The following is a 23,557-nucleotide window of genomic DNA, read 5'->3' as shown; positions in this document are numbered from 1 at the left end:
GAGGGGAAATGAGGATTGTTGGCTTACCCAGGTTACAGACACCAAGATAGAGGTTGGAAGACCACTTTGGGCCACCAGAAAGTGTACCACTACTGAAATTTGGAAGCAAATGCAATAGTTCTCTGTCAGAACCCTGCTACTAGAGCCTGGATGTGGCTCTGAGTTTCAGGGTCACTGACATTGATAAGACACCTGCGTCCCAGGACTCGGAGGAGAAACGGCTGATGGACTTGGCGGGGAATTTGCGCGGGGTTTTACTGAGCGGGAAGAGACTGTTCAAATGAGGGGGAGGGTATATAAAGGAGGGTTGGCCGGAGCCTCCCATTCTTGGCTTTTCTGATGTTCATGTTTCCTACAGTAAAAGTTCCTGGTGATACCACAAAGAGTCTCGTGTGTTCATTCAGGAGCGGCTGTGGTGAGCTGACACTAAGCCAAGAAAACGGACACCATCCCGCTGTAGCGGTGAGGTGTAACATGCAAGTGGAGGATGAAGAGCTCTTGGGCGCCGGAGGAGGAAGGTCGGAAAGGGCCACTCCCGAGACGGACGCTGAGTTCCACCAGCTGGCGGCCCTGGCGTCATCCACCGCTTATGCCCAGCCAAATGGGGTAACCCAGAGGCGCGGAGTGGTGCGGGGAGATAGCACCGGAGGAGAGGAAGGTTCACCTTCCCCAGGCCCGCAAAAGATGGTGGTTCTGGAGGAGAGGATGTCGGCGATGGAGACCACCCTGGCAGTGATGTCGAGGGCGATGGAGCGCCTGGCGGTTTTGGCGGAGCCGGAGCGAGGAAGGGAACTCCGGGCTAGCTCAATGTGGGACGTGAGCATGGGAAGCAGCCAGGGCTTTGCAGACCTCCCAGCACCGAAGGGAAGGGAAATGCGAAAGGAGCCCGGTGCCCGGCCCAAGATCCAAACGAGCCTGACGCGGGTGGAGGAGAGTGACGACGAAGGGGAAAAGCCTCCGAGAATCCCGGCTACGCTCCCAACTGAGACCCTGGTGCCCCTGGCGAATGCCGGGCGTGGCACAGGACAAAGGGAAGCAGCAGCGGGGCCCACTGGCCCGCGAGGGGGCTTGCGACGGGCGGAGGATTGGGGATTGCCACCACAGGGACCCCTACCGAGACGAGAGGAACTAAGGATCGAGTTTGGGGGAGAATCCTCTGAACTGGATTTTTTCCTGACCACGGTGAGGGGCTATATGGAGGACAATGCCCACACTTTTAGAACGGAATCCAGCCGGGTACGGGCCATTGGTGCAGTGTTGAAGAGGGGAGCGGCCAGCTGGTACGTTCAACTACACGCGCGGCGCGACCCATGTCTGGGGTCACTCCGACGCTTTATGGGGGCCCTGGAGACCCGTTTCCGAGATCCACTGGAGCAGATCCGGGCGAGGGAGGAGTTGAAGACCGTCTCCCAGGGGCAGAGGTCGGTATCTGAGTATGCGGAGGAGTTCCAATGCCTCGCCGAAAAGGTGCCGGAATGGTCTGCAGTAACAAAGATAGAACTCTTCAAAGAGGGTCTCAGGCGGGAGATCCTCTCCTGGGCGGTGCATCGTGATGAGCCTGACACACTGCGCGGATGGATTCAGCTGGCGGGGCGCGTCGAGACATCGCTGGCCCAGGCGAGGAGGCACCGAGGAGGGCTACAGCAGCGGCCGCAGATGAAAGAGGGGAGCCGGAAGGAGGGATCAACCCCAGCCGGGAGGAGAACGGAGCCGACAGGGAACGTGAGCACCAGCAGGAGGGGCTGCTTCGTGTGCGGCCGTTTGGGCCACAGGGCTGCCGAGTGCTGGCAGAGAAAAGGGGAAGGCGGAGGCCCGCCCAAACCAAGAGCCGTGGCAGGGAAACGCGCCGAGGAAGAACCACCGATGAGGCACCACTCGGGGGGGTTGGTAAGTCAGGACAAAGCCATGATAGTGGTCCCCATTCAGCTGGAAAGTGGCAGCAAACAAGCAACCTGCAAAGCATTTGTGGATTGTGGATGTTCCAGGAACATCATCTCCCCTGAATTAGCCGAGGGATTGGGATGCGAAAGAACGAACCTAGAATCCCCAATAGCTTTTTCGCAGTTGGACGGATCCACAGCATCGGGATCATTAGCTAAGTACAGTGCCGAAGATGTAAAGTGTAAGATAGGGAGTTGGGAAGGAAAGGTGTCATTTGTGATATCACAAATAGCCAGCTATAATGTTATACTAGGCATGCCATGGCTGGGGCAGGCCAACCCGCAAATCAACTGGGAGGATAAGAGCATGATCTTCAGGATGAAGTTGGAAGGAGGGAGCCAGGAAGTGGAAAGGGAGCCGGGGAAAAGGGGGGAGGAAGACTCTATCAGGATAGCAGAACTGGCAGATAAATTACCCCCAGAGTATCGGGATTTTGTGGACGTATTTGATGAGAAGGAAGCAGACAGTTTCCCACCGAAGCGGAGAGTTGAAGTGAAGATAGAGCTAGTCCCAGGAGCAGAGCTTCCTAAGGCAAAAATATACCCAATGTCAGCTAGGGAAAAGGAGGAACTGAGAAAATACATTGATAAAAACCTAGCGAGGGGTTTCATAGAGCCTTCAAATTCCCCTCTAGGGGCGCCTGTGTTGTTCAGGCGCAAAAAGGACCAAACGCTGAGGCTCTGCATTGACTACAGGGGCCTGAATGCAATCAGTTCTGGAAATAAATACCCCCTACCTTTAGTGAAGGACTTGATCGCCCAGTTATCGGAGGGACAGATATTCACTAAATTGGACTTAATTGAAGCGTACCATAAATTGCAGATTAAACCAGAGGACAGGTGGAAGACGGCCTTCTCCTGTGCATTCGGATTATTCAATTATCGTGTGCTCCCTTTCGGATTGTGCGGCGGAGGCGCCGCGTTCATGCAATTAATCAACGAAGTGTTGCATCCATTGTTGTACAAGGGAGTCTTTGTTTTTTTAGATGACATATTGTTAGTATCTCGGACTAAGGAGCAACACATAGAACTAGTCAGGGAAGTCCTGCAAAAGTTGAGAGAAGCAAAACTGTATGCGAAGCTTGCCAAGTGCGAGTTCAATAAAGACCAGATAGACTTTCTGGGGTATAGGATTTCCTCCCAGGGAGTGGCGATGGACCCTGCGAAGGTAGAAGACGTGAGGGGGTGGGAAGCCCCCAAAACACGGAAGCAGCTGCAATCCTTCCTAGGGTTCGCAAACTTCTATAGAACATTTATCAAGGACTTTGCGCGCCTCACTTTGCCATTAACGGATTTGTTAAAGACTAAAGGTAGGGGAGAAACAGCCAAAGTGAAGGCCCCAGGGGCCAAACTGACCTGGACAATAGAATGCCAGGAAGCTTTCGAAGCCCTTAAAAAGCGTTTTACTGAGGAGCCTGTCCTACAGCACCCTGATATGTCTAAAGCCTTTGTATTACATTGCGATGCGTCAGACCGGGCATATGGGGCAGTTCTGCTACAGAAAGACGAGGGGGGGAACCTGAAGCCATGTGGCTATCTGTCAAAAAAGTTTAGCGATACAGAAAAAAACTGGCCGATTTGGGAGAGAGAAGCCTTAGCGATTCTAAAAGCACTAGAGTGCTGGAGACACTTCCTGGAAGGAAGTGGAACACCGTTTGAGGTGTGGACTGACCATAGAAATTTACAGTATCTAAGATCCCCTCGTAAACTATCAGCGAAGCAAATTAGATGGGCCCAATATTTCAGCCGTTTTGATTTCAGACTCAGATTCTTCCAGGGGAAACATAATATACTCGCTGACGCTCTCTCTCGGATGCCTCAGCACGGGGGAGGAATTCAGGAATCTGAAGGGAGTATTTTTCTTGATAAGCAATGGGGCCTGGCAGTACTAACTCGAGCACAAGCGGCCAAAGAAAACAAACGTACTGCCATTTCCACGGGGGGAGGAGAAATATGGGAGGAAGAGTTGAAGCGAGCGTATGGAATGGACAAATGGTTACAAACAAACAAAGAAAAGGGAGAATTGTGTGGGGATTTGGTGTTTGTAAATAAGAAATTGTATATTCCTGAATGTTTAAGACGAGAAATGTTAAGGAAGTACCATGATAACAAGGGTGCGGGTCATCTAGGCCCCACCAGGACTATTAAACTGTTGGCCAAACAATGCTGGTGGCCCGGAATGAGGAAAGACGCCAGGGGGTACGTCACGCAGTGTGAATTATGCGCAGAGGGAAAAACACCACCGGGGAAGCCCCAGGGGCTATTGCAGAAGGTGGTGGAGCCCATGAGGCCATGGGAATGCGTAGCCATGGATTTTGTAGGCGAACTACCCCCCAGCAGAGGCCACAGATACATTTGGACAATATTGGACCTATTCTCAAAACAGGCACACTTTGTGGCTCTGCCAAAACTTCCTTCAGCTGAAAAACTTGCTGATTTGTATGTGAAGCATGTATATCGCCTACATGGGTGTCCCGACAAGATAATTAGTGACCGGGGAGTCCAATTTACTGCAAAATTTTGGGGAAAATTCTTACAGCTGTTAGGAGCAGAAAGGAACCTGAGCTCGGCCTTTCATCCCGCGACCAACGGGGGGGTCGAACGTACCCAACAGACACTGTGCCAATTCTTAAGGATGTACACCAATTATAGACAGGATGATTGGGCGGACCTTCTTCCGTTTGCTGAGATGGCTTTTAACGGGGCCGTACATTCGGCCACAGGTCGTGCCCCATTCGAAATAGTATACGGACAGGAGGTGGCACCTTTCCCCAGGCTACCCGAGTGGAAGGAAGGGGAGGGCCAGACCGACGAGGAATGGCCGGCCAAAATCAAGCAAGGGTGGCAAACCGTGGTAGAGGCATTACGGGAAACACAAAAGAAGTACAAACTCTTTGCGGATCGTAGGCGCCGAGAGGGGGACAAATTGGGCGAAGGAGATCTGGTTTGGCTGAGCACAAAAAACCTGAAATTGGGGTTCCCATCCAAGAAATTGGCTCCACGCTATATAGGGCCATTCAGGGTAGCAAAAAGAATAAACGAAGTGACCTATGAGCTGAGGCTACCAAAGGACCTAGGAAAGGTACACCCGGTATTCCATTGCAGCCTGTTAAAAAAGTATAAAGGAACTCTGGACAGCGGAGAACAATAGTTGTGTTTAATCTTTTCCTTCCAGGACGAAGGGGAGGAGGACGCCATGTCAGAACCCTGCTACTAGAGCCTGGATGTGGCTCTGAGTTTCAGGGTCACTGACATTGATAAGACACCTGCGTCCCAGGACTCGGAGGAGAAACGGCTGATGGACTTGGCGGGGAATTTGCGCGGGGTTTTACTGAGCGGGAAGAGACTGTTCAAATGAGGGGGAGGGTATATAAAGGAGGGTTGGCCGGAGCCTCCCATTCTTGGCTTTTCTGATGTTCATGTTTCCTACAGTAAAAGTTCCTGGTGATACCATAAAGAGTCTCGTGTGTTCATTCAGGAGCGGCTGTGGTGAGCTGACAGTTCTCTATGACCCAGGGAACTGCCAGAATACCTTCCAGTACCATAAAGCCTTTCAGGGCAGAGTATCATAGGGAAAGAAGACAGACTTGGTTATTTTAATTTTTCTTTTGGTGGCAACTGCACTGCTGATGTTTGGTGTTAAAATTTGACAGCAGGAACAAAGCAAGAAAGAGTGGACGTGCAAAAATAAAAATTTGGGGCTTATTCCATGAAAACAAACACATAAACAAAGGTTCATTGATGGAATTCTGTCAGTTTACATTATAGGTAATGGCAAAATCTTTATGTAGTCAAGATTAGCATAAACCTAAAAAAACTATGGTGGAAGTAAAAATTCTTTTGCACAGAGGAACACACAGGTACAATGGTAATGGCTATCTGATTTTTTGTGCATACCACTCTGAAATCTTATTTCCAGTGGGGTGTTTCCTTTTTTTAAAAGCCTATATAAAAATATCTGGGGCCAGTACAAGTTTCTTTTACCTTGTCTCAGATTTAGACTCCTTGAAAGAAGGACTTTGTGCATGCACATGAGAGGGGGGGGGGGGAGAGAGAGAGAGACTCCCTCAGCCATTATCTAAGGATAAAGGGCAAAACAAAATAACTTACTGCTCCTGGTCTGGGTGCTGGCACTTCCCCGTTGTATTGGGACCATTTGCGGGAGGAGTCCTGGTATTCCATGTATGTCCCTTGGAAAGCTGTCCGTACCTCAGAGATGTTGTATCGGCATATAGCAGACACCTCCATGCTCCTCCTGAAAGATGTGGAGAAATGACCATCAAGCAAGATGGAACTTTCCATTTCTCACCAAATTCTCTGGGTTCGTATCAAAAAGAGGTGACCCCACTACTCTTGCCTGAGTTTAGCAAGATATATAGCTCTAGCTATAGTCCTGCTAAAGGGGTACAACTGCAGAGCTTTTACCATTGAAGTGAGAGCCACAAGGTGATGTTGGCTGCAGATTGCCAACATGCAAGTTTCCACTAAAAGGTAAGCCTTAGGACAATCACCAGAACAAAGAGACCAAGTGTGCATGCACACTGTAAAATTAGGCAGTTTGGCATAATTTTACCTAACATGGCTCAATGTTATGGAATCATGAGGACTGTAGTTTGGAGAGGCACCAGCACTCTTTGGCAAAGAAGGCTAAAAACTTTGTAAAACTACAACTCTCATGATCGCATAGCATTGAGCGTCCAAGTGGTGCCAAACTGCATTAATTCTACAGTATATAGGTAAGGATTCTTGTCAGCTTGAAATTATCAATGATCTGTCCTATGATCTATCCTGGCCACTGCCAGGACCCAAGAAGGGAATCACCACTACAGTTACTCCGAACTTGAACCCTTCACTGGGAGATCAGGCCTGTACTGTGATTAAAATTGCCTACAATGCCTCTGGCGTAGCACCATCTTTGAGCCATGGAAAGAAATTATAATGGTAACTAGTTATTTCCAACAGGCTGCAAGGCATCCTCCCTCAATTGTTACAGTGAATTCAGTATCCAACAGGGTCTAACTACACTTGGCTTACCATTGTGCTGATAAGCTGAATGCTGCATAGAAGACAGTGCTTCTCCAGTCACCATTATTCAAGCTGTAAACATCCTTGAGGATCTCATAGTAGGGAATGTAGCAGGCCAGCCTTGCTTTCATGAAGGACGTCCATTTTCTCTGGAGAATCTTCTTACCACCAATATCATTCTGGAATTGGGGGGGAAATAAGAGAAATGCTGAATAAATTTCCTGCTCAGCCTACCTTAGACAAAATCAAAGGCAAGGCTCTGATACATTGGGAAAATCCCACCAAGTTATAAACAAGAGCATGCATCAACGCTGAGAACCTTTGGTCCTCCCGATGTTTTGGATGACAATGTCCAAATTCACTTCCTCTTTGGCCATGACGCATGGGGGTAATGGAAGTGGCAAAACTAAAACCTCTGAAATGCCAAAGGTTCTTAACCTTTGAACAGCTAAAGGAGTAAACAAATAAGCTAAAAACATATTGTACAACATAATGATGTAAAAACAGATATTTAAGTTTTTAAAAAATGTTTTAGAACTATAAATAGCATTCTTTGGATTGTATTCATGAGACCAAAAAGTTTTAATGATAAAAGTGTTGATGTCAGCCAGATCTCTACAGATAAAGCATTCTGCACTTGGAGTGCCACGGCTGAGAAGGCCCTCTCCCATGTCCTGATACATGTTTTTGACTTCACTGATCCACAGAAGAGTTCCACACTACCCCACATCATTGGTTTCCACCAGCAAACACTCAATATTTGGAAAAGGAAGAACTATTCTGGGTGTGTTTAGAATTTATGAAAGTATCAGCCTATTGATGGACCAGTAGTAACTCCTTAGTAAGACTTTGTATTTACCTCAAAATAACAGGTAAATTTTTTGAACTGTAATTGTATCTAAGCTCTATCAAGATTAAATGCTGGCCAGCTATTAAATTAGCCCCTTGCAGAAGCCTTGGTGCTAGAACAGCACAACTACTCCATTTTTTGTACTTTCTGAAAAGCAAAAATGCATGTGTTCCTACTAGTCGAAGAAAAAAGAGCAAGAACCTGGAAATTTAAATTTTTTGGACTATAAATCCCAGAATTTCTCAGGCAGTATGGTCATTCGCAGTCTGTCAATCAATCCATCTGTTCTACTCTTTGGGACGGAAAGAGACTTGGCTGCTCCCTGCAAGGAGGCAATGCATCTGTTCAATTCCAATATGCAACCAAATTCTCAACCCACTGGGAAAGCAAACAAAGCCTTATGTCAAAGATGCAGGAACCTCTGTGTAATGGTGCACATTCTTTTTGCAAATGTCCATTCCTAATATCTCCGGGCCCTAATCTCCTTGCCTGCTTTGCTTTGCTTTCAGGAACCTGGTTTCCAGCCTGAATGCCTGCTGCTTTAACGTCTTGTCCCCTGGCTGCGTCCCCTCATCCTGCAGCTTTCTCCCTGGGAACCTACTTATGTGCACTAATCAAATCGCCTCTTAACCTTGTGATCAGGCACACATTGCAAGCTCCTTAAATCTCTCGTGGCAAGGCTCATTCTCCCGTTCCTCTCTATGTGCCTGCTCCAATTTTCTGCTGCTGCTGCTGCTGCTGCCCTGCTTGCAAAGGCTGAGGAATACCCAGCCAAGGTGACTTATGCATGCATTCAGACACACAAGCAGAGCCCTCAGTGCTCTTGGAAACAGAACCATCTGTCAAAACAGATTAAACATGGTCCCACCCCCCCACCACCCATGCAGTCTGGTTGGTCCTCCCCTACACTTTCTTGGAAGTACTCAGAAAACCCAGGACCTCAAGCCACAAAGGTTTAAAGACATGGCAAGGAGAGGGCACAACCTGTTTGGCAATGAGAATCTCACTCCAAAACTCTATAAAGAAAGTTGGCAGCACTTGGAGGAGATTAAGCAGAAGGACTTCCACTTTTCTCCCTCTCAGAGACCTTGTGAACAGCAGGAGCAGCAGTGCTGACTGCTGCAGTTACTAGAGAGATATGGCTAATTCTGAGGCCAAGGGCACCTTGTCACCAGAGCTGCCAGAAGCCTGTTTCATCCCCACCTGAGCTATCCTGATTTTGGCATCACAGACTGACAGAACACAGTGCTTACTTTTTCGCAGTATATGCTGCAGTTGGCATGGTTAGCCAGAGCTTGGGGGTGGGGTGGGGGGATCCTTATGGGACTACAATATCCAAAATCTCATTGCGTTTTAATGCAAAAGTAAAATTTATCTTCCAGGGTTGACATTTATTACATTTGTACTTTACTAAGGAGCAACCACGGGACTGACTAAAGTATTTATCCCAGTATGGCCTACAAATCTCAGAATCTCTTTGGGAAATACTGGGAATTGTAGTGCAACTTTTATATTTTATCACATTTCCATTGCTCGGAAGAACGACTGAAGCCATAAGCACTACAAACCTATAAGACAAGCCAGGCTAAGAGTTAAATCATTTCATAGTCATGTCTGAGAAAGGATTTGAACCAAGGACTTCAATCGTAGGCACACTTATTGGACTGTAGATTTTACTGAACTCAGTGAGATTTACTTCTGAAGAAACATGCTTTGAATTGAACAGCAACTCTCCCTGATCCAAATATAATACACTCTCCAATTTATTACATTATGCCCATTGTCTCTTAATGTATTTGAGATATTGCACGGCCTACATAACAACTAATCAGTGCTCAGGGCAGCCAGTTTTGCTGGCTGTAAGGAATGTTATGTAGTCATAAAGGGTTATGAATTTTACCAGAGGTATAACAGGTATCACTTAAGAAGCTACACGGATAATAATATACTAATAGGCTTACAAAGATAGTCATGATTATCTCTATCATAACTATAATCTGAATAAGACTTCATAATCTACTACCGGAAGAGGAGACTACTGGATGGGCAAGAAAGTTCACAGTTTGAGATTTACTGTACATGAAAAAGGCACACTGCTTTTGTGCAGACACTGAGATTTTCTGCGCAGAAATGTACCTTTCAGTGAAAAAATGTTATTATTTCTGCAGAGAACTTTCAATGCAAAATAGCATTCTTTTCTTCAGAGAGCACCTCTTAAACTGCTAACAGTCCTCAAAAACTGCACATTTTCAATGACTTTTTGACAACAAAGAGGAAAATAGGATTATTTGTTCTTGCCTGTGATAACAATTTTTAACAAAGATTTACATCTGTGGATGTAACTAAAGCATGTGCCAGCATAGCAATATCAGACATATCTAAGTATGGACACACTTAGTGTTATGGTTGAGCCTTCTGGCTCCGGTACTGGGAGACGGGGTCGTAAGACTCCTCGAGAGTCAGACTCTTTTGAGGAGCGTGAAAGGAAACGGCTCCGGGACTTATTTGCAGAACCAACAGATGAAGACTCATTTGAGGGTTTTACCGAGGGAATGGAGGAAGAGATGGTTAGCTCAGAGGAGGATGACATGGAGTGGACTCGTGTGAGGGAGGATTTGGGTGTCACCGGCACTGATAGCATGGGAGGCGACTGGCGGGTTGCAGGATCAGACCCATGGACGGGCTGGAGGGATGGAGCGGGATCCACAGCTGGGGATGCTGTGGGGCGTAGTCAAAGGTGTTTTAGCTCTGATGAGGATGATGATGATGAGGCACCTGGAATTAGGATAGCAGCTGACAGCGATGAGGAGTTATGAACTGGATAAAATGGGGTTTAGGATCAATGGCTAATTGCGTTGGGCAAGGTAATCTGGACGAACGCTTGGGCTCTTGTTTGGGAACTTCCTGAAGACGGGTGTGATTCGTTGCTGGATACCTTGGACCTCCGTCGTCTTTTTGACGGACATTAATTGCCTACTCTGGATTGACGCTGGACTGACTGACTGACTACGACCTTGGACTATCCTTTCTGTGGCTATCGGTGGAACTCGTGGAACCTTAGACGCCTGCACCTGGCTTTCGACCTCGGACCGGACTGGGACCCTGCTGACCGCCGTGATCCTGATTGATGTGCCTGGACCCGGATTTCGCTCGTTGCACGGAGGAGTAACAGCCTGAGTTACTCATCTGTAGCTTGTTGGTAGCAGAGAGGAATCTGCTGCCAGCTTTTGATGTTCATTTTGACCTTTGTTTATCAACTTTTGTTTGTTTAAACTGCCAGGCTGAAGTAAGCACTTTTGAGTTAACCCGGATTAAACTCCTGTTTAATCCGGTTTATTCCTTTGAACCGTTTTAGTTTAAACGGAGCTGTTTCTGTTACTTTTCACACTGAAGACAAGTGTTTGCCTAGTCCTTTGTTTTCTACGGGCATTTTTGTGTTCTGTAACTTTAATAAACTGTGTTGTACTCTATTTGGTGGCGTTCTGTCTATGACACTTAGTGCACCAACCTCAAACAAATGAAAACACTCCTGGCCACAGATTAAAGAATTTTGGACCACTGGAACTGGGAATAAATTCAGGTGTATCCCCAAGTCTAGAAACTGGACTTTCAAGAGGACTGAAACCATACTAAGTCCTTATAAACCAATCTATCTTTTCACCAACAAAGAGTACGAGAGCTCTAAATCAAATAATAATAATAACAACAACAACAACAACAACAACAACAACAACAACAACAACAACAACAACATACTTTATTTATATTCCGCTCTATCTCCCCAAGGGGACTCAGAGCGGATTTCAGGTACATATGGCAAACATTCAATGCCATTATACAATTGACAGGCAGACAATACATAAACAGAAAAGGGCTACCCTCTTCCATTTCCGGTACCTAGAGGCTGTGCTCAACTCGGCCATGGGGAGGAGCTGTTGTTCCATTCTTCCATGCCGAGGAGCCTGTTGATCAAACCACCAGCATGTTTTTCAGGGGCACTTTTTACCTGCCCGTTAAAGCGGTACCTATTTATCTACTGACGGCTGTTTTCGAACTGCTAGGTAGGCATAAGCTAGGCTGAGAGCGGGAGCTCACCCTGCTCGCAGTTTGGACTGTCAACCTCCTTTTGCCTTTATATAGTTCCTTTTAACATAAGGAAAATGTTGGACTATCTTACCATGAATTCCCAATGATACATCTAGGTTATTCTTTAGTCTCCTTTTATACAAGAGACCTCTTGACCACAATGCGTAATAACCAAAAAGAGAAATTTCTTTAAAAAGAAGGCCCCACTCTTGATACAGACATGATCCGTCCTGTCTGTATCATCTTTATGCACACTCCAGCCTTTGCAGCACGTTCTTTACCTTACACACTCGAGCCACCCTTGCTACCCTGGGCACTTGTGTCTTGTCAAATATCGAGGCACTCTCCTCTCCAGCTCGCTCTGTGAAGAAGTAGTAGATCTTATCATCATCCCCCAGGTAGCTCCCCATGCTCTCCCTGACCAGCACCGAGGCCACAAAGTCAGCATCTGCTTAAAACAAGGAGAGGGACTTCATAAGTATTGGGTTGCAAAGAGAAGGGCTGAAGGAACAAAAGACTGGGACAGTAGATGCACATGACTTTCATGAGCCTGTCATGGCTAGGGCAAATATGCAAACAACCACAAGGAAGAAAGAAAGGGGAGCCACATTTCGTGGCATTAAATTCATATATCTCCGGAAATTGTCTGCTTGCTTGCTGTAGACTCTTTTTGGAGGTGGATATGGGAAGAGTGGGGTTTGGAGATGGGAGCGCAAGGCTCTCCTTATCTCCTTTGAGAGAGAGGCAAGGCAGCCAGGAGGTGTTGAGGGGGAGTGGAAGGGGGATAGGTGGACTCTACCATTTAGCCAGTGTAGGGGGGATTCTTCAGTTTTCAGAATCCGCTGCTGCCGGTTGCGTCTAATGTCTGGTAGGCTGCGGAATTCATAACGTGTCGCTGTATACAAACTGCCATCTGCAAAATAAATACAAAAGACAACGAAGAAGAATGACAGGATATTTCAATGGTTTTGTACTCTGCCTGATCAATACCCTCCTAATTCATCCTGAGCTGAAAGGTTTTTTTCTTTGTTAAACTGACATTTCTATACCTAGCTCTTTTGGATAAAAGCCACTGACATGCTCTTGATGCTTTTTTGTCAATTGTATGTGCCAATGCATGACAGTTTCTCCGCACAGTGAGGCACAATGGGATTGTTAAAGGAACAACAAGAGCATTTCTCTCCCATGTCTCCTGTTGTTTTGTCACACAGCTGTTTTAGTCTGGGTTGGAAAGGAACCAGTTGTGCTGTGAGGCTCACAAAGCCTGAGTACTGCACAAACAGAGAGGCTGCAGAGGTTTGAAGCATCAAAAAAAGGAAAAGGTAAGTGGGGAGATGGAGATTCACTTGGTCCTCAGGCAATGATTTTACCTGAAAGGCACATGCACACACATGCAAAGTGTTCCAGACATGCACTCCCAATTCTGCCTACTCAGTTTGAATCAAAAAACAGAAATACAGCATGAAAAAGAAGTTGGAAAAAAGGCAAATACATACCTACAATGAGCCCTGTGTAGCCATGGGCAGGGTCATATGGGCATTTTTCCTTCCCTTCCTCAAAGTGAGTAGGCAGTGTGAACTTGTTGGTATCCTGCAAGATGCAAACAGGAGACAATCCACTCTGAGAATAGGGAATCGTAGCAGTTTCCTTGGACCCCTCCACATAATCTTTGGGACCACAAGTCCCTGTGTAGAATCACATTATTCTGTTTGCTTCCAGCAAACAGAATAATGCAAAAAGAGAGAAATTCAAGTTCTGTTAGCTTTTGGAGCAGGGATTCCGATTCCCACATGCAATTCCCTATCCACATCTATATATGGTAGTTTACATTGCCCCAGTTTCCTCCTAAAGTCAGAACAGGTTTGAACATCAAGCAGGGTCACTGCTACACACTTAACAAAAACTGAGCCTCAAATCTGGATAAAATTTGTATACTCTATTTTAGCATTTATGCACACTAATTTAGAGACTATTATTAGGACTTGTTTAAATTTCAATGAAGGCAAAGCCAATCAATTAAATTTCCATCCAACCTTAAGAAAATTGCACCCCAAACTGCACCAATTTTTTTCCCCATCCCATGCAATTATTAACAAAGATTTTATTCTACACTGAATTATTATGGGTGTAAGTGAAACATTGTCAGAAGAAAGTTAACTCTCCAATTGCACCTCCATCCCTACACAATAGTAATATTCTAAATTTGAATATGCTATGATCATGTTGGCTGGACAATACTTGGAATTGCACTCAAAAAATGTAACTTTTCCAAGTTCTGTATTACAGACAATAGGGCCTGCCACATACAATTATCTCATTTTCCAATATAGAAAAATCTCTTGCACTGGCACCAATGGGGAAAAAACCCTTTTGGTAACTATCTTCCCCAAGAACCACATTGTCTCCTTTCATTAAAAGGGAACCCTTTTCCCTAGGCTCAGTTACTATGGAGGGAGAAGCCAGCTGCCCAAACAAATGCTAGAAAAAAAGGATGCTAATGATATTTTATGCTGTGCCTCATTTACTTCAATTACCACTCAGGACCCACTGCAGAGATGACAAATCCATTGTATATTTTGGCAACTCCAAACCGAACCTCTGCTGGTGCAGATCCATTGGCCACTTCTTGTTCTCTCTCCTTTTTACAAACCTTACAGAAACTTTCAGATAACGTAAATCTCTGGGTGGCTTACAACATAAAATTATAAAATGCCATTTGAAAGAACTGTATCCCAAATAACAATTTGAGACATAAATATTTCCAGCATAATATTTCCAGAGGAATTAAAAGCAGTTTACTGACAAAGACACAACACATACGGTAGTTCTGATTGCTACACACAAAGACAATTTTAAAGCTCTGGAATATAAATTACTTTTTCCAGTATTCGTAGTTCTTTCATTTCCACCCACCTCTCTCCCATCTAAGCTGGCGTCTGCGGAGGAGAGATATTTACAACGAAACACAAACACTGATGGGAATGTATTTGAGTTTTATTGCAACAGTGGAAATGCTTTTACTAATCTTGGCCTCTCTTAACTGTCCTAAACCAACTTAACTCATTCTGATGATACACAAAAAATCGAAATGTCAAAACTGAATCAAGAAATCTGATCTCTTTATCAACTTCACAGGCTCTCAATTTACTTCCAGGCCCTGGTCAAGGTTCAAACAACATCAGTTCAAGGTGCTGCTACTATTCTTTACAACCTTGAATAACTTTATACCATTGTAATCATGCCCTCAATGGCGCAGCAGATTAAACCACTAAGCTGCTGAATTTGCTGACCGAAAGGCTCTGAGAAGCAGGGTGAGCTCCCACTGTTAGTTCCAGCTTCTGCTAACCTAGCAGTTTGAGAACACGCAAATGTGAGTAGATCAATAGGTACTGCTCCAGTGGGAAGGTAACGGTGCTCCATGCAGTCATGGGCAATGCTGGCTTTTTGGCTTAGAAATGGAGATAACCACCATCCCCTAGAGTAGGACATAACTAGACTTAATGTCAGGGGGAAACCTTTACATGTACTAATCGTGTACTCTTTCATTATGAACCTGCTGAGTATTGTTAGTCTTTACAGGGAGCCCTGTTTGCGGCTTCCAATCACAAATTAGCCCCAGACCTTGCAAATGCTACTTTTTTTGGACTATAGTTGTCAGAATCTCAACTGGATTGTGCTGGTTGGGGGATTCTGGGCATTGTAGTCCAAAACGTGACTTCTCAAGTTGGCCCAATACTACAGAAAGCAAAGGAGGAATCATTAGGATGAAACCTCCTTATAACATCACATTTTCACTATCCAGGAGCCACATGTGCTTCAGTCCATTGGACATAGCGCAGATCCTTTGACACAAAAGAGAAGAGCTATCTGCAATAGGATTTCAATTAAATGACAGATCTTGGATGGAAATATGATATGCTCCAAATCACAGTGCAGTATGAGAACAGGTTTAAGACAGTTTTCTATAGAGATAAATCATAACAGGAAAATGGTGACCCAGACGCTAAACTTAGCAATATACAAATACCCTTTTGGCAACTACCTTCCCCAAGAACTACACTGTCTCCTTTTATTAGAAGGGTAGCCACTTCCACATTCCCAAGATGGGACAAATTTGCAGAGAATCTGCAAGTGCCAACTTGTATAGAGAACTATACACTTTAAATTTATAGAGAGAAGTACTATAATTTAAATACAAATGCAACCCATTTCACTCTAATAAAGAAGATTGTGATGAGATGTCTTCCATATCTGTTCTGTTGATTGTTTGGATACTAACTGCTGACAGACTAGAAGCCTTACATTATTTGACTGGCTAAATAGACTTTGGAGGATAGTCTTTATGTAGAAACTGACAGCTCAAGTTATAGGAATACAAATAAGCAGACCAATAATTCCTTTTATGAAATCTGGTGGCCTTTTACAGTATCATCCAATAATAACAGAAATTTGTATTATTCACCCACAACACATAACCTTTAGGAAGATTTATTATCTTAACTACATGGATGGGGTTCTTCTGTTTGAAATGAATTACTGACTGTCTACTCTTTGGATTTCAGAATTTTGTATAAAGAATGTTCAACCTGTATATGTGTGTATACACAGGTTGAACATCATCAACTGCCACTCAAAAACCCAAAATACTTCAAATTGCCCAATGAGTGAGTGAGATAGTGATACCTTTGCTTTTTGATGGTTCAGTGTATGCAAACTTTGTCTCACTTACAAAATTATTAAAAATATTGTGTATAAAGCTACCTTCAGGGAATGTATATAAGAGGAACAGTAGAGTCTCACTTATCCAACACTCGCTTATCCAATGTTCTGGATTATCCAACACATTTTTGTAGACAATGTTTTCAATACATCATGATATTTTGGTGCTAAATTCGTAAATACAGTAATTACTACATAGCATTACTGCGTATTGAACTACTTTTTCTGTCAAATTTGTTGTATAACATGATGTGCCTGAATATACTTTTTTGTAAACTTTTTTGTAAACTTTCTGTACAAATTATTTTATTGCATGTATGTATTTATGATATGTATTATTTGTAGACCCAACCGCCTGACGCAGACTCCTGTGAGTCGAAACCGGTTGCAGGTTTGAGTCAAGTTATATGAGAACTGGAGTCTACTCATATGTAATAAAGAACATTATTTACTTACATGAAAAACTTGGCCTTGTACTTCGAGCTGGTTTCTACTTCTATGCGATTGGAACAGTCCTGTTTTTTGGATATATGTTATTGTAATATATACATTGAGTTTGTTTGGTTAAATCCTTGTGCTGGCAGGACTGCTGACCAAAAGGTCGGCGATTCGAATACAGGTAGCAGGGTGAGCTCCCCTCTGTCAGCTCCAGCTCCCCATGTGGGGACATAAGAGAAGCCCCACACAGGACAGCAAACATCAAACATCCAGGCATCCCCTTGGCAATGTCCTTGCAGACAGCCAATTCTTTCACACCAGAAGTGACTTGCAGTTTCTCAAGTCACTCCTGACATGAAAAAAAAATGTATATGCAAATGCAAGTATTCAAAAATCCCCAAAATCTGGGATTTTGGCCTAGGGATATTCAATCTGCACTTAAAATTGCTTTCTAGTAGTATATGAAATATTCTATTTTATTTTCAAGTTTCATCCTAAATCTAACAATGCTATCCGTCTTCCAGTTTTGATCTTCCCCGTGGTTTTAAATTTCAAACCTCACCAATGATTTGTCAGTATAAATTTGTATGAATTTTCCTTCTTTGTTAATGAGTTTTCTTTTCAATACAGAAAGGTGTGATAGATATGTTCCAAAGAATATGGATGGAGCAAAGTATTCCAACAGCAGATAAGAGCAAAAACCTCCCTCTGTGTTACAAGGGCCACCTCTTCCTGCTGTTCTGTGAATCCATAGATCAGTCAAACACTGGGCTCTTTTCCAAACAACTTATTTGCAGCAGGAGGCTAATAGAAAGGAGGGTGCTAAGAGGAGAACACCAGGCACCCGCTGAGGAGCTGTTCCAAATAAAGAAGAGAGCAAGATGGCAGGAAAGCTGATGAAAGTGGTAGGGAGATAGCAGGCTTTATAAAGAACATTCTCCATCTTCAGACAGAAATTGATGGAGCCATTAGTGATGCACATATGTTAAACAAACAAAAAGGAGCAAATCTGCTGGAAAGGCAGAAAAGAAGCATGTGCACTGCAGATTGCATTTTTTGCATACAGTGGGCCCTTTGTATCCGATCAGATTAGTTCCAGGACCCCACGTTGGACACCAAAATCTGTGGATAGTACAATGTTGTCCCTTATATAAAATAATAAAATCAAGGTTTGCTTTTATGGGGATGAAAAAAATATTTTCAAGCCAAGGATGGTTAAATTCATGGATGAAGAAGCTGTGCATATGAAAGACTGCCTGTAGTTCACAAAGACTCATTTTACAACGTAGCTGTTATCTCACAAGATACTCCACAACTGATCACTGTTTTTGTGATACATGTTAACATGGCTACCCTCTTGGGAAGGAAAATGAAAGGAATTGCAAAGGATAGGAAACACAGAAGGCTGTTCAGCGACTCAACAGAAAGGGAAGACTCATCCCAACATATTGATAGGCGCCACCTACATAATCTAGTCAGCTATCAAATGAAAGTAGAAGACAATAAGGTATATAATTGAATGAAAGTTGAAAAGCTAATTTTTTGTTATGAAAATGACATCAAGATGAAGCCAAAAAAAAAAAACCCTGAAATGCACCAATACAGAATGGAGGGTGACTGGCTCGATAGCAGTATATGTGAAAATGGGTCTTGGAGTTCTCGTGGACAACAAGTTAAACATGAGCCAACAATGTGATGCAGCAGCTAAAAAAGCCAATGGGGTTTTGGCCTGCATCAATAGGAGTATAGTGTCTAGATCCAGGGAAGTCATGCTACCCCTCTATTCTTCATGGTCAGGCCACACCTGGAATACTGTGTCCAATTTAGGCCGGGCTGTGGTGCAGGCTGGTTAGCAGCCAGCTGCAACAAATCACTCTGACCAAGAAGTCATGAGTTCGAGGCCCGCCCGTGCCTGCATCTGTCTCTGTCTCTGTTCTATGTTATGGCATTGAATGTTTGCCTTATATGTGCAATGTGATCCGCCCTGAGTCCCCTTCGGGGTGAGAAGGGTGGAATATAAATAGTGCAAATAAATAAATAAATAAATAAATTTTGGGCACCGGCAATTGAAGGGAGATGTTGACAAGCTGGAATGTATCCAGAGGAGAGCAACTAAAATGATGGAGGATCCGGAGAAGAAGCCCTAGGAGGAGTGGCTTAAACTGCTGGGCATATTTAGCCTGCAGAAAAGAAGGCAGAGAGGAGACATGATGGCCATGTATAAATATGTGAGGGGAAGTCATAGGGAGGAGGGAGCAAGGTTCTTTTCTTCTGCCCTGGAGACTAGGACGTGGAACAATGGCTTCAAACTACAGGAAAGGAGATTCCACCTGAACAGTAGGAAGAACTTCCTCACTGAGAGCTGTTCAGCAGTGGAACTCTATGCCCCGGAGTGTGGTGGAGGCTCCTTCTTTGGAGACTTTTAAACAGAGGCTAGATGGCCATCTGTCGGGGGTGCTTTGAATGCAATTTTCCTGCTTGTTGACAAGGGGTTGGACTGGATGGCCCACAAGGTCTCTTCCAACTCTGTGATTCTATGAAAACAGTACAATTGATTCTCTGTAACCATAGATTTTGCATTAACAAATCCAACCATCTGCTTGAAAACATTTTTTAAAAATCTAAAAAGAAACACTGATTTTTTTATTTTATGTAAGGGATCCCATTTTACTATGCCATTGTATTTAATGGGACTTGAATGTCTATGGATTTTGGTATTCATGGAGAGTCCTACGAGGATTGAATGAAAAGTAATGCCTCCACCTTTGTAACTCCTCAACAGATGGCAGTACTGGTATGCAGCAGTTAACTGGCAGTTAACTCTCCTCTACAGTTCCATTTGGCGGGAAGCCTTAGCTTTGAACGGTTGTGTTGTTAAAGTGCGAAGTCTGGAACCCTGCTCAGACCAATGTCAATGTGACTTAAGCAATGTGCAGTCACTGAATTCTTGACAGCAGAAGTTGTCACCTCAAAGGAGATTCATCAGAGAATGCAAGCTGTTTATGGCGATTGTGTTGATGAGAGTACTGTGCGTTGTTGGACGAGTAAGTTTAAAGATGTTGAGGTGGAACATCTGACTTGCGTGACAAACAAAGAGTTGGACGTCCTGTGACAGCAACCACCAAGTTTCATAAGCAAAAGATTGACAGATTGATTCAGGATGATCGTCGTATCACTCAGAGAGAAATTTCAAGCATAATTGGCATTTCACAAGAACATGTGGGTCACATTATTGCTTTGCTTGGCTATTGGAAGATCTGTGCACAATGGGTACCGTGAGATGCTGGTTGCGGAAACAGAGTGTTGACTTCTTTCGTGACGGCTTCAAAAAACATGTTTATAGTTGGCAGAAATGTATCGAATTGTCTGGTGATTATGTGGAAAAGTGAATAGTAGTAGTTAAAGAGCACATTCTAAGGATTATTTCTGCGTTTGATTTATTAAAATATTCCCATCCAAACCCAAGTAACGAAGGTGGAGGCATTACTTTTCATTCAAACCTTGTAGAACCAGACCCAGCAGATTCCAAGGGCCTTCCATCAGCTATAATTGATATTAAAATATCATTTGAATGCAGAAAAGGTAAAATACACTGACTGAATTTTTATTCAAAGGCTCTTCTACATAGCTGTCTTAAAGGGAGGTGAATCTGAAAAGTGAAGACATTTCTGGGGCAAGTTTCACAATCTTCAACAACGTTCAAGGTCGCTTAGGTAGTATGTGGGGCATACCAAGGTAATTCAGAAATGTTGGCTCTAACACAAATGTGTTTTTCTACCAGAGGAATGTAAGATTACAAAAGGAAAATTAAGATGATGATATGGAGAAATGGAGCAGAGCAAAAATAGGCAATGGGATTATAATTTTTTGTACAACAAATGATTATCCATCTCCATTATGGTTAATTTGAACAGGAAGAAAATATCTAGAGACAGTAAGAAGAAACCATCCAGGTGTACAAGTTCAGAAAGCATAGCCATGAACCAAATGTTCACTGCCCATCCTTTTTCCCAATCCCGTCCACAAACCCTGCCTTGTTATAGCCCGCCCAATAGTTCACCCAGCACCCTACATAGAATCATAGAATCATAGAATAGTAGAGTTGGAAGAGACCTCATGGGCCATCCAGTCCAACCCCCTGCCAAGTAGCAGGAAATCGCGTTCAAAGCACCCCCGACAGATGGCCATGACTCACTCCTATTGTTCTCACAAGAAACATCCCTAGCCACTATACAAGACAGGTCTCTATATGGCTCTCCTCCTATGGAGAGCTGACTAGGCTCTTTATATGGCAGTTCTGCTTCGCCTGGCTCCACTGGGGGGGGGGGGGGTTCCAGGGGGAAAATACTGAGGTTGTGTGGGGGAGGAGGAGAAACGGTCACCGTTATCCCAGGGAGCAGCGCAATAGAATCCTTGCGACCCTGGAGAAGGATAGGTGCGGTAGTCATGACAGACCCCCCCCCCCCGGGCTTAAGGTACTGCTGCTGAATGCCAGGTCCATCAACGGTAAGACCTCTATCATCCAGGATTTAATCCTGGATGAGAAGGCGGACCTGGCCTGCATCACCAAGACCTGGTTGGATGAGCTGGGTGGGGTAAATCTCATCCAACTGTGTCCTCCTGGTTTCAGGGTGCACCAGCAGGCCAGGCCCGGGGGGTGGGGAGGAGGGGTTGCGGTGGTCTTTCGGCAGTCCAGCTCCGTGGCCAGGTGTGCCATTCTGCAATGTTTGGGTTTTGAGTATGATCACCTGAAAGTGGGAGCCTGGGACAGTTTGGGGATTCTGCTAGTGTACCGTCCACCGCGCAACACAGCAGAAGCTTGCAGAAGTGGTCTCTGGCGTGGTCCTGGTCTCCCAGAGCCTGGTGGTGTTGGGGGATTTCAACATTCATGTGGAGGCCCCTTTAACAGGTGCAGCACAGGACTTCATGGCTGCCATGACAACCATGGGACTGTCCCAAGTTATATCTGGACCCACCCATCAGGCGGGACACACACTTGACCTAGTTTTTATTGCGGACGGTGGTGTGGTTGGGGTGGAAAAGCAAAACATTCTTCCATTGTCATGGTCCGACCGCCACCTGGTCATTCTAAGACTAACCGCGACTGCTAACCTCCGCAGGGGTGGTGGACCAATTAAGATGGTCCGCGCCAGGCAGCTTATGGATCTAGATGGTTTCCTGAGGCCTCTTGGGGATCTTCCTGTCATAGAGGCTGACAATCCTGTTGACGCCTTGGTCGACCGCTATAACAGCGAGATGACCAGGGTGATAGACACGATTGCCCCTGAAGGGCCCCTCTTTACTTGCCAACTCACTAGGGCTCCCTGGTTTACAGAGGAGCTGGCTGGGATGAAGCGGTCAAGAAGGAGTCTAGAATGCTACTGTTGGAAAACTGGCAGGGTAGCCGACCTAGCACAGGCTAGAGCCACTATTAAGGCCTACTCCGCGGCTTTGCAGGCAGCCAGAAAGGATTTCTTGATTGCCCGCATAGCGTCTGCAGCTAATATACCAACGGAGTTGTTTCGGGTTGTTGGGGAGCTCCTCCGCCTGTCTCAGGAAGGGAGACCTCTGACAACCCGGCAACCCAGTGCAGCGATTTCGCACACTATTTTGCAGATAAAGTCGCTCAGATACGCTCTGAATTGGAAGCTAGTGTTAGTGCAATGCCAGATGAGGAGCCCAAGGCGTCTGTCTGTCCGATCTTGCTGAATTCGTTTCGGCTTGTGCAACCCAATGACGTGGACAAGGTCCTTGGAGCAGTGAGAGCGACCACCTGTGCCCTAGACCCTTGCCCCTCTTGGTTAATTTATTTATTTTATTTATTTCCAACATTTATATCCCGCCCTTCTCACCCGAAGGGACTCAGGGCGGCGTACAAAATTGGCAACAATTCGATGCCTATACATAATTAAAACAGCTATAAAAATCCAATAAAACAATTAAAACAATATAAAAAATATAAAAACATATGATTAAAATCCATTCCTCCAAAATCCTCGTGCTGTAGCCGTAAATCAGTCCGGGTCGTCATTATCGTTTAATCTTCAAAAGCCTGGGCACATAGCCATGTTTTCAGGGTTAATCAAACTTACCAAGGGAGGACTGGTAAATTGATTCGAGAGGATAATAAATTCTTCATTGGAGCAAGGGATCTTTCCATCTAGCCTGAAACAGGCAATAATCAGGCCTATATTAAAAAAGGCATCCCTTGATTCCTTGATTTTTAACAACTATAGGGCGATTCTGGGACAGCTCTCCGGGATGGGTCTCGGGGGCACTGCGCTCCAGTGGCTCCGGTTCTTCTTGTAGGGCCGTTCCCAGTCGGTGAGGCTGAGGGATGCTTGCTCGGACCTCTGGCCATTGACCTGTGGGGTACCACAAGGTTCCATTCTATCCCCCATGCTTTTCAACATCTACATGAAACCGCTGGATGAGGTCATCTGGAGTTTTGGAGTTTGGTGCCATCTCTACGCAGATGACACCCAATTCTACTACTCTT

At 44.9% G+C, this 23,557-nt stretch overlaps 2 protein-coding genes across 7 annotated transcripts in view; one reads left to right on the top strand and one right to left on the bottom strand.

Moving 5' to 3' along the window:
- sema4g (semaphorin 4G) overlaps positions 1 to 23,557 on the bottom strand; it is a 170,870-nt gene that overhangs the window by 10,874 nt on the left and 136,439 nt on the right. For 5 of the 6 annotated variants that reach the window (XM_008106541.3, XM_062976328.1, XM_008106542.3 and 2 more), the window contains 5 exons: positions 13,398 to 13,491; positions 12,701 to 12,814; positions 12,183 to 12,352; positions 6,975 to 7,144; positions 6,051 to 6,195 (listed from right to left, as the gene is read on the bottom strand). In XM_008106541.3, coding sequence (XP_008104748.1) covers positions 6,051 to 6,195; positions 6,975 to 7,144; positions 12,183 to 12,352; positions 12,701 to 12,814; positions 13,398 to 13,491 — 693 coding nt within the window. The remainder of the gene's footprint in view (positions 1 to 6,050; positions 6,196 to 6,974; positions 7,145 to 12,182; positions 12,353 to 12,700; positions 12,815 to 13,397; positions 13,492 to 23,557) is intronic. The other variant, XM_008106547.3, reaches the window with a different exon arrangement.
- Positions 122 to 5,397, top strand: LOC134297789 (uncharacterized). Its single transcript, XM_062976329.1, has 2 exons — positions 122 to 1,887; positions 5,116 to 5,397. Exons 1-2 carry the CDS (start codon positions 340 to 342, stop codon positions 5,155 to 5,157), a joined length of 1,590 nt encoding a protein of 529 aa, XP_062832399.1. The 5' UTR covers positions 122 to 339; the 3' UTR covers positions 5,158 to 5,397.

The sequence above is a fragment of the Anolis carolinensis genome, chromosome 3, assembly GCF_035594765.1.
Source record: "Anolis carolinensis isolate JA03-04 chromosome 3, rAnoCar3.1.pri, whole genome shotgun sequence".
Lineage (NCBI taxonomy): Eukaryota > Metazoa > Chordata > Lepidosauria > Squamata > Dactyloidae > Anolis > Anolis carolinensis.
The sequence above is the reverse complement of the archived record's forward strand: the minus strand, read 5'-3'. Positions and strand labels throughout refer to the sequence as shown.

Excerpts from the sequence above, each read along its gene's own strand:
- LOC134297789 (XM_062976329.1), top strand. The coding sequence starts at position 340 with ATGTTCATGTTTCCTACAGTAAAAGTTCCTGGTGATACCACAAAGAGT. Across the intron at positions 1,888-5,115 it reads GGCACCACTCGGGGGGGTTG|GACGAAGGGGAGGAGGACGC; the intron begins GTAAGTCAGGAC and ends TTTTCCTTCCAG.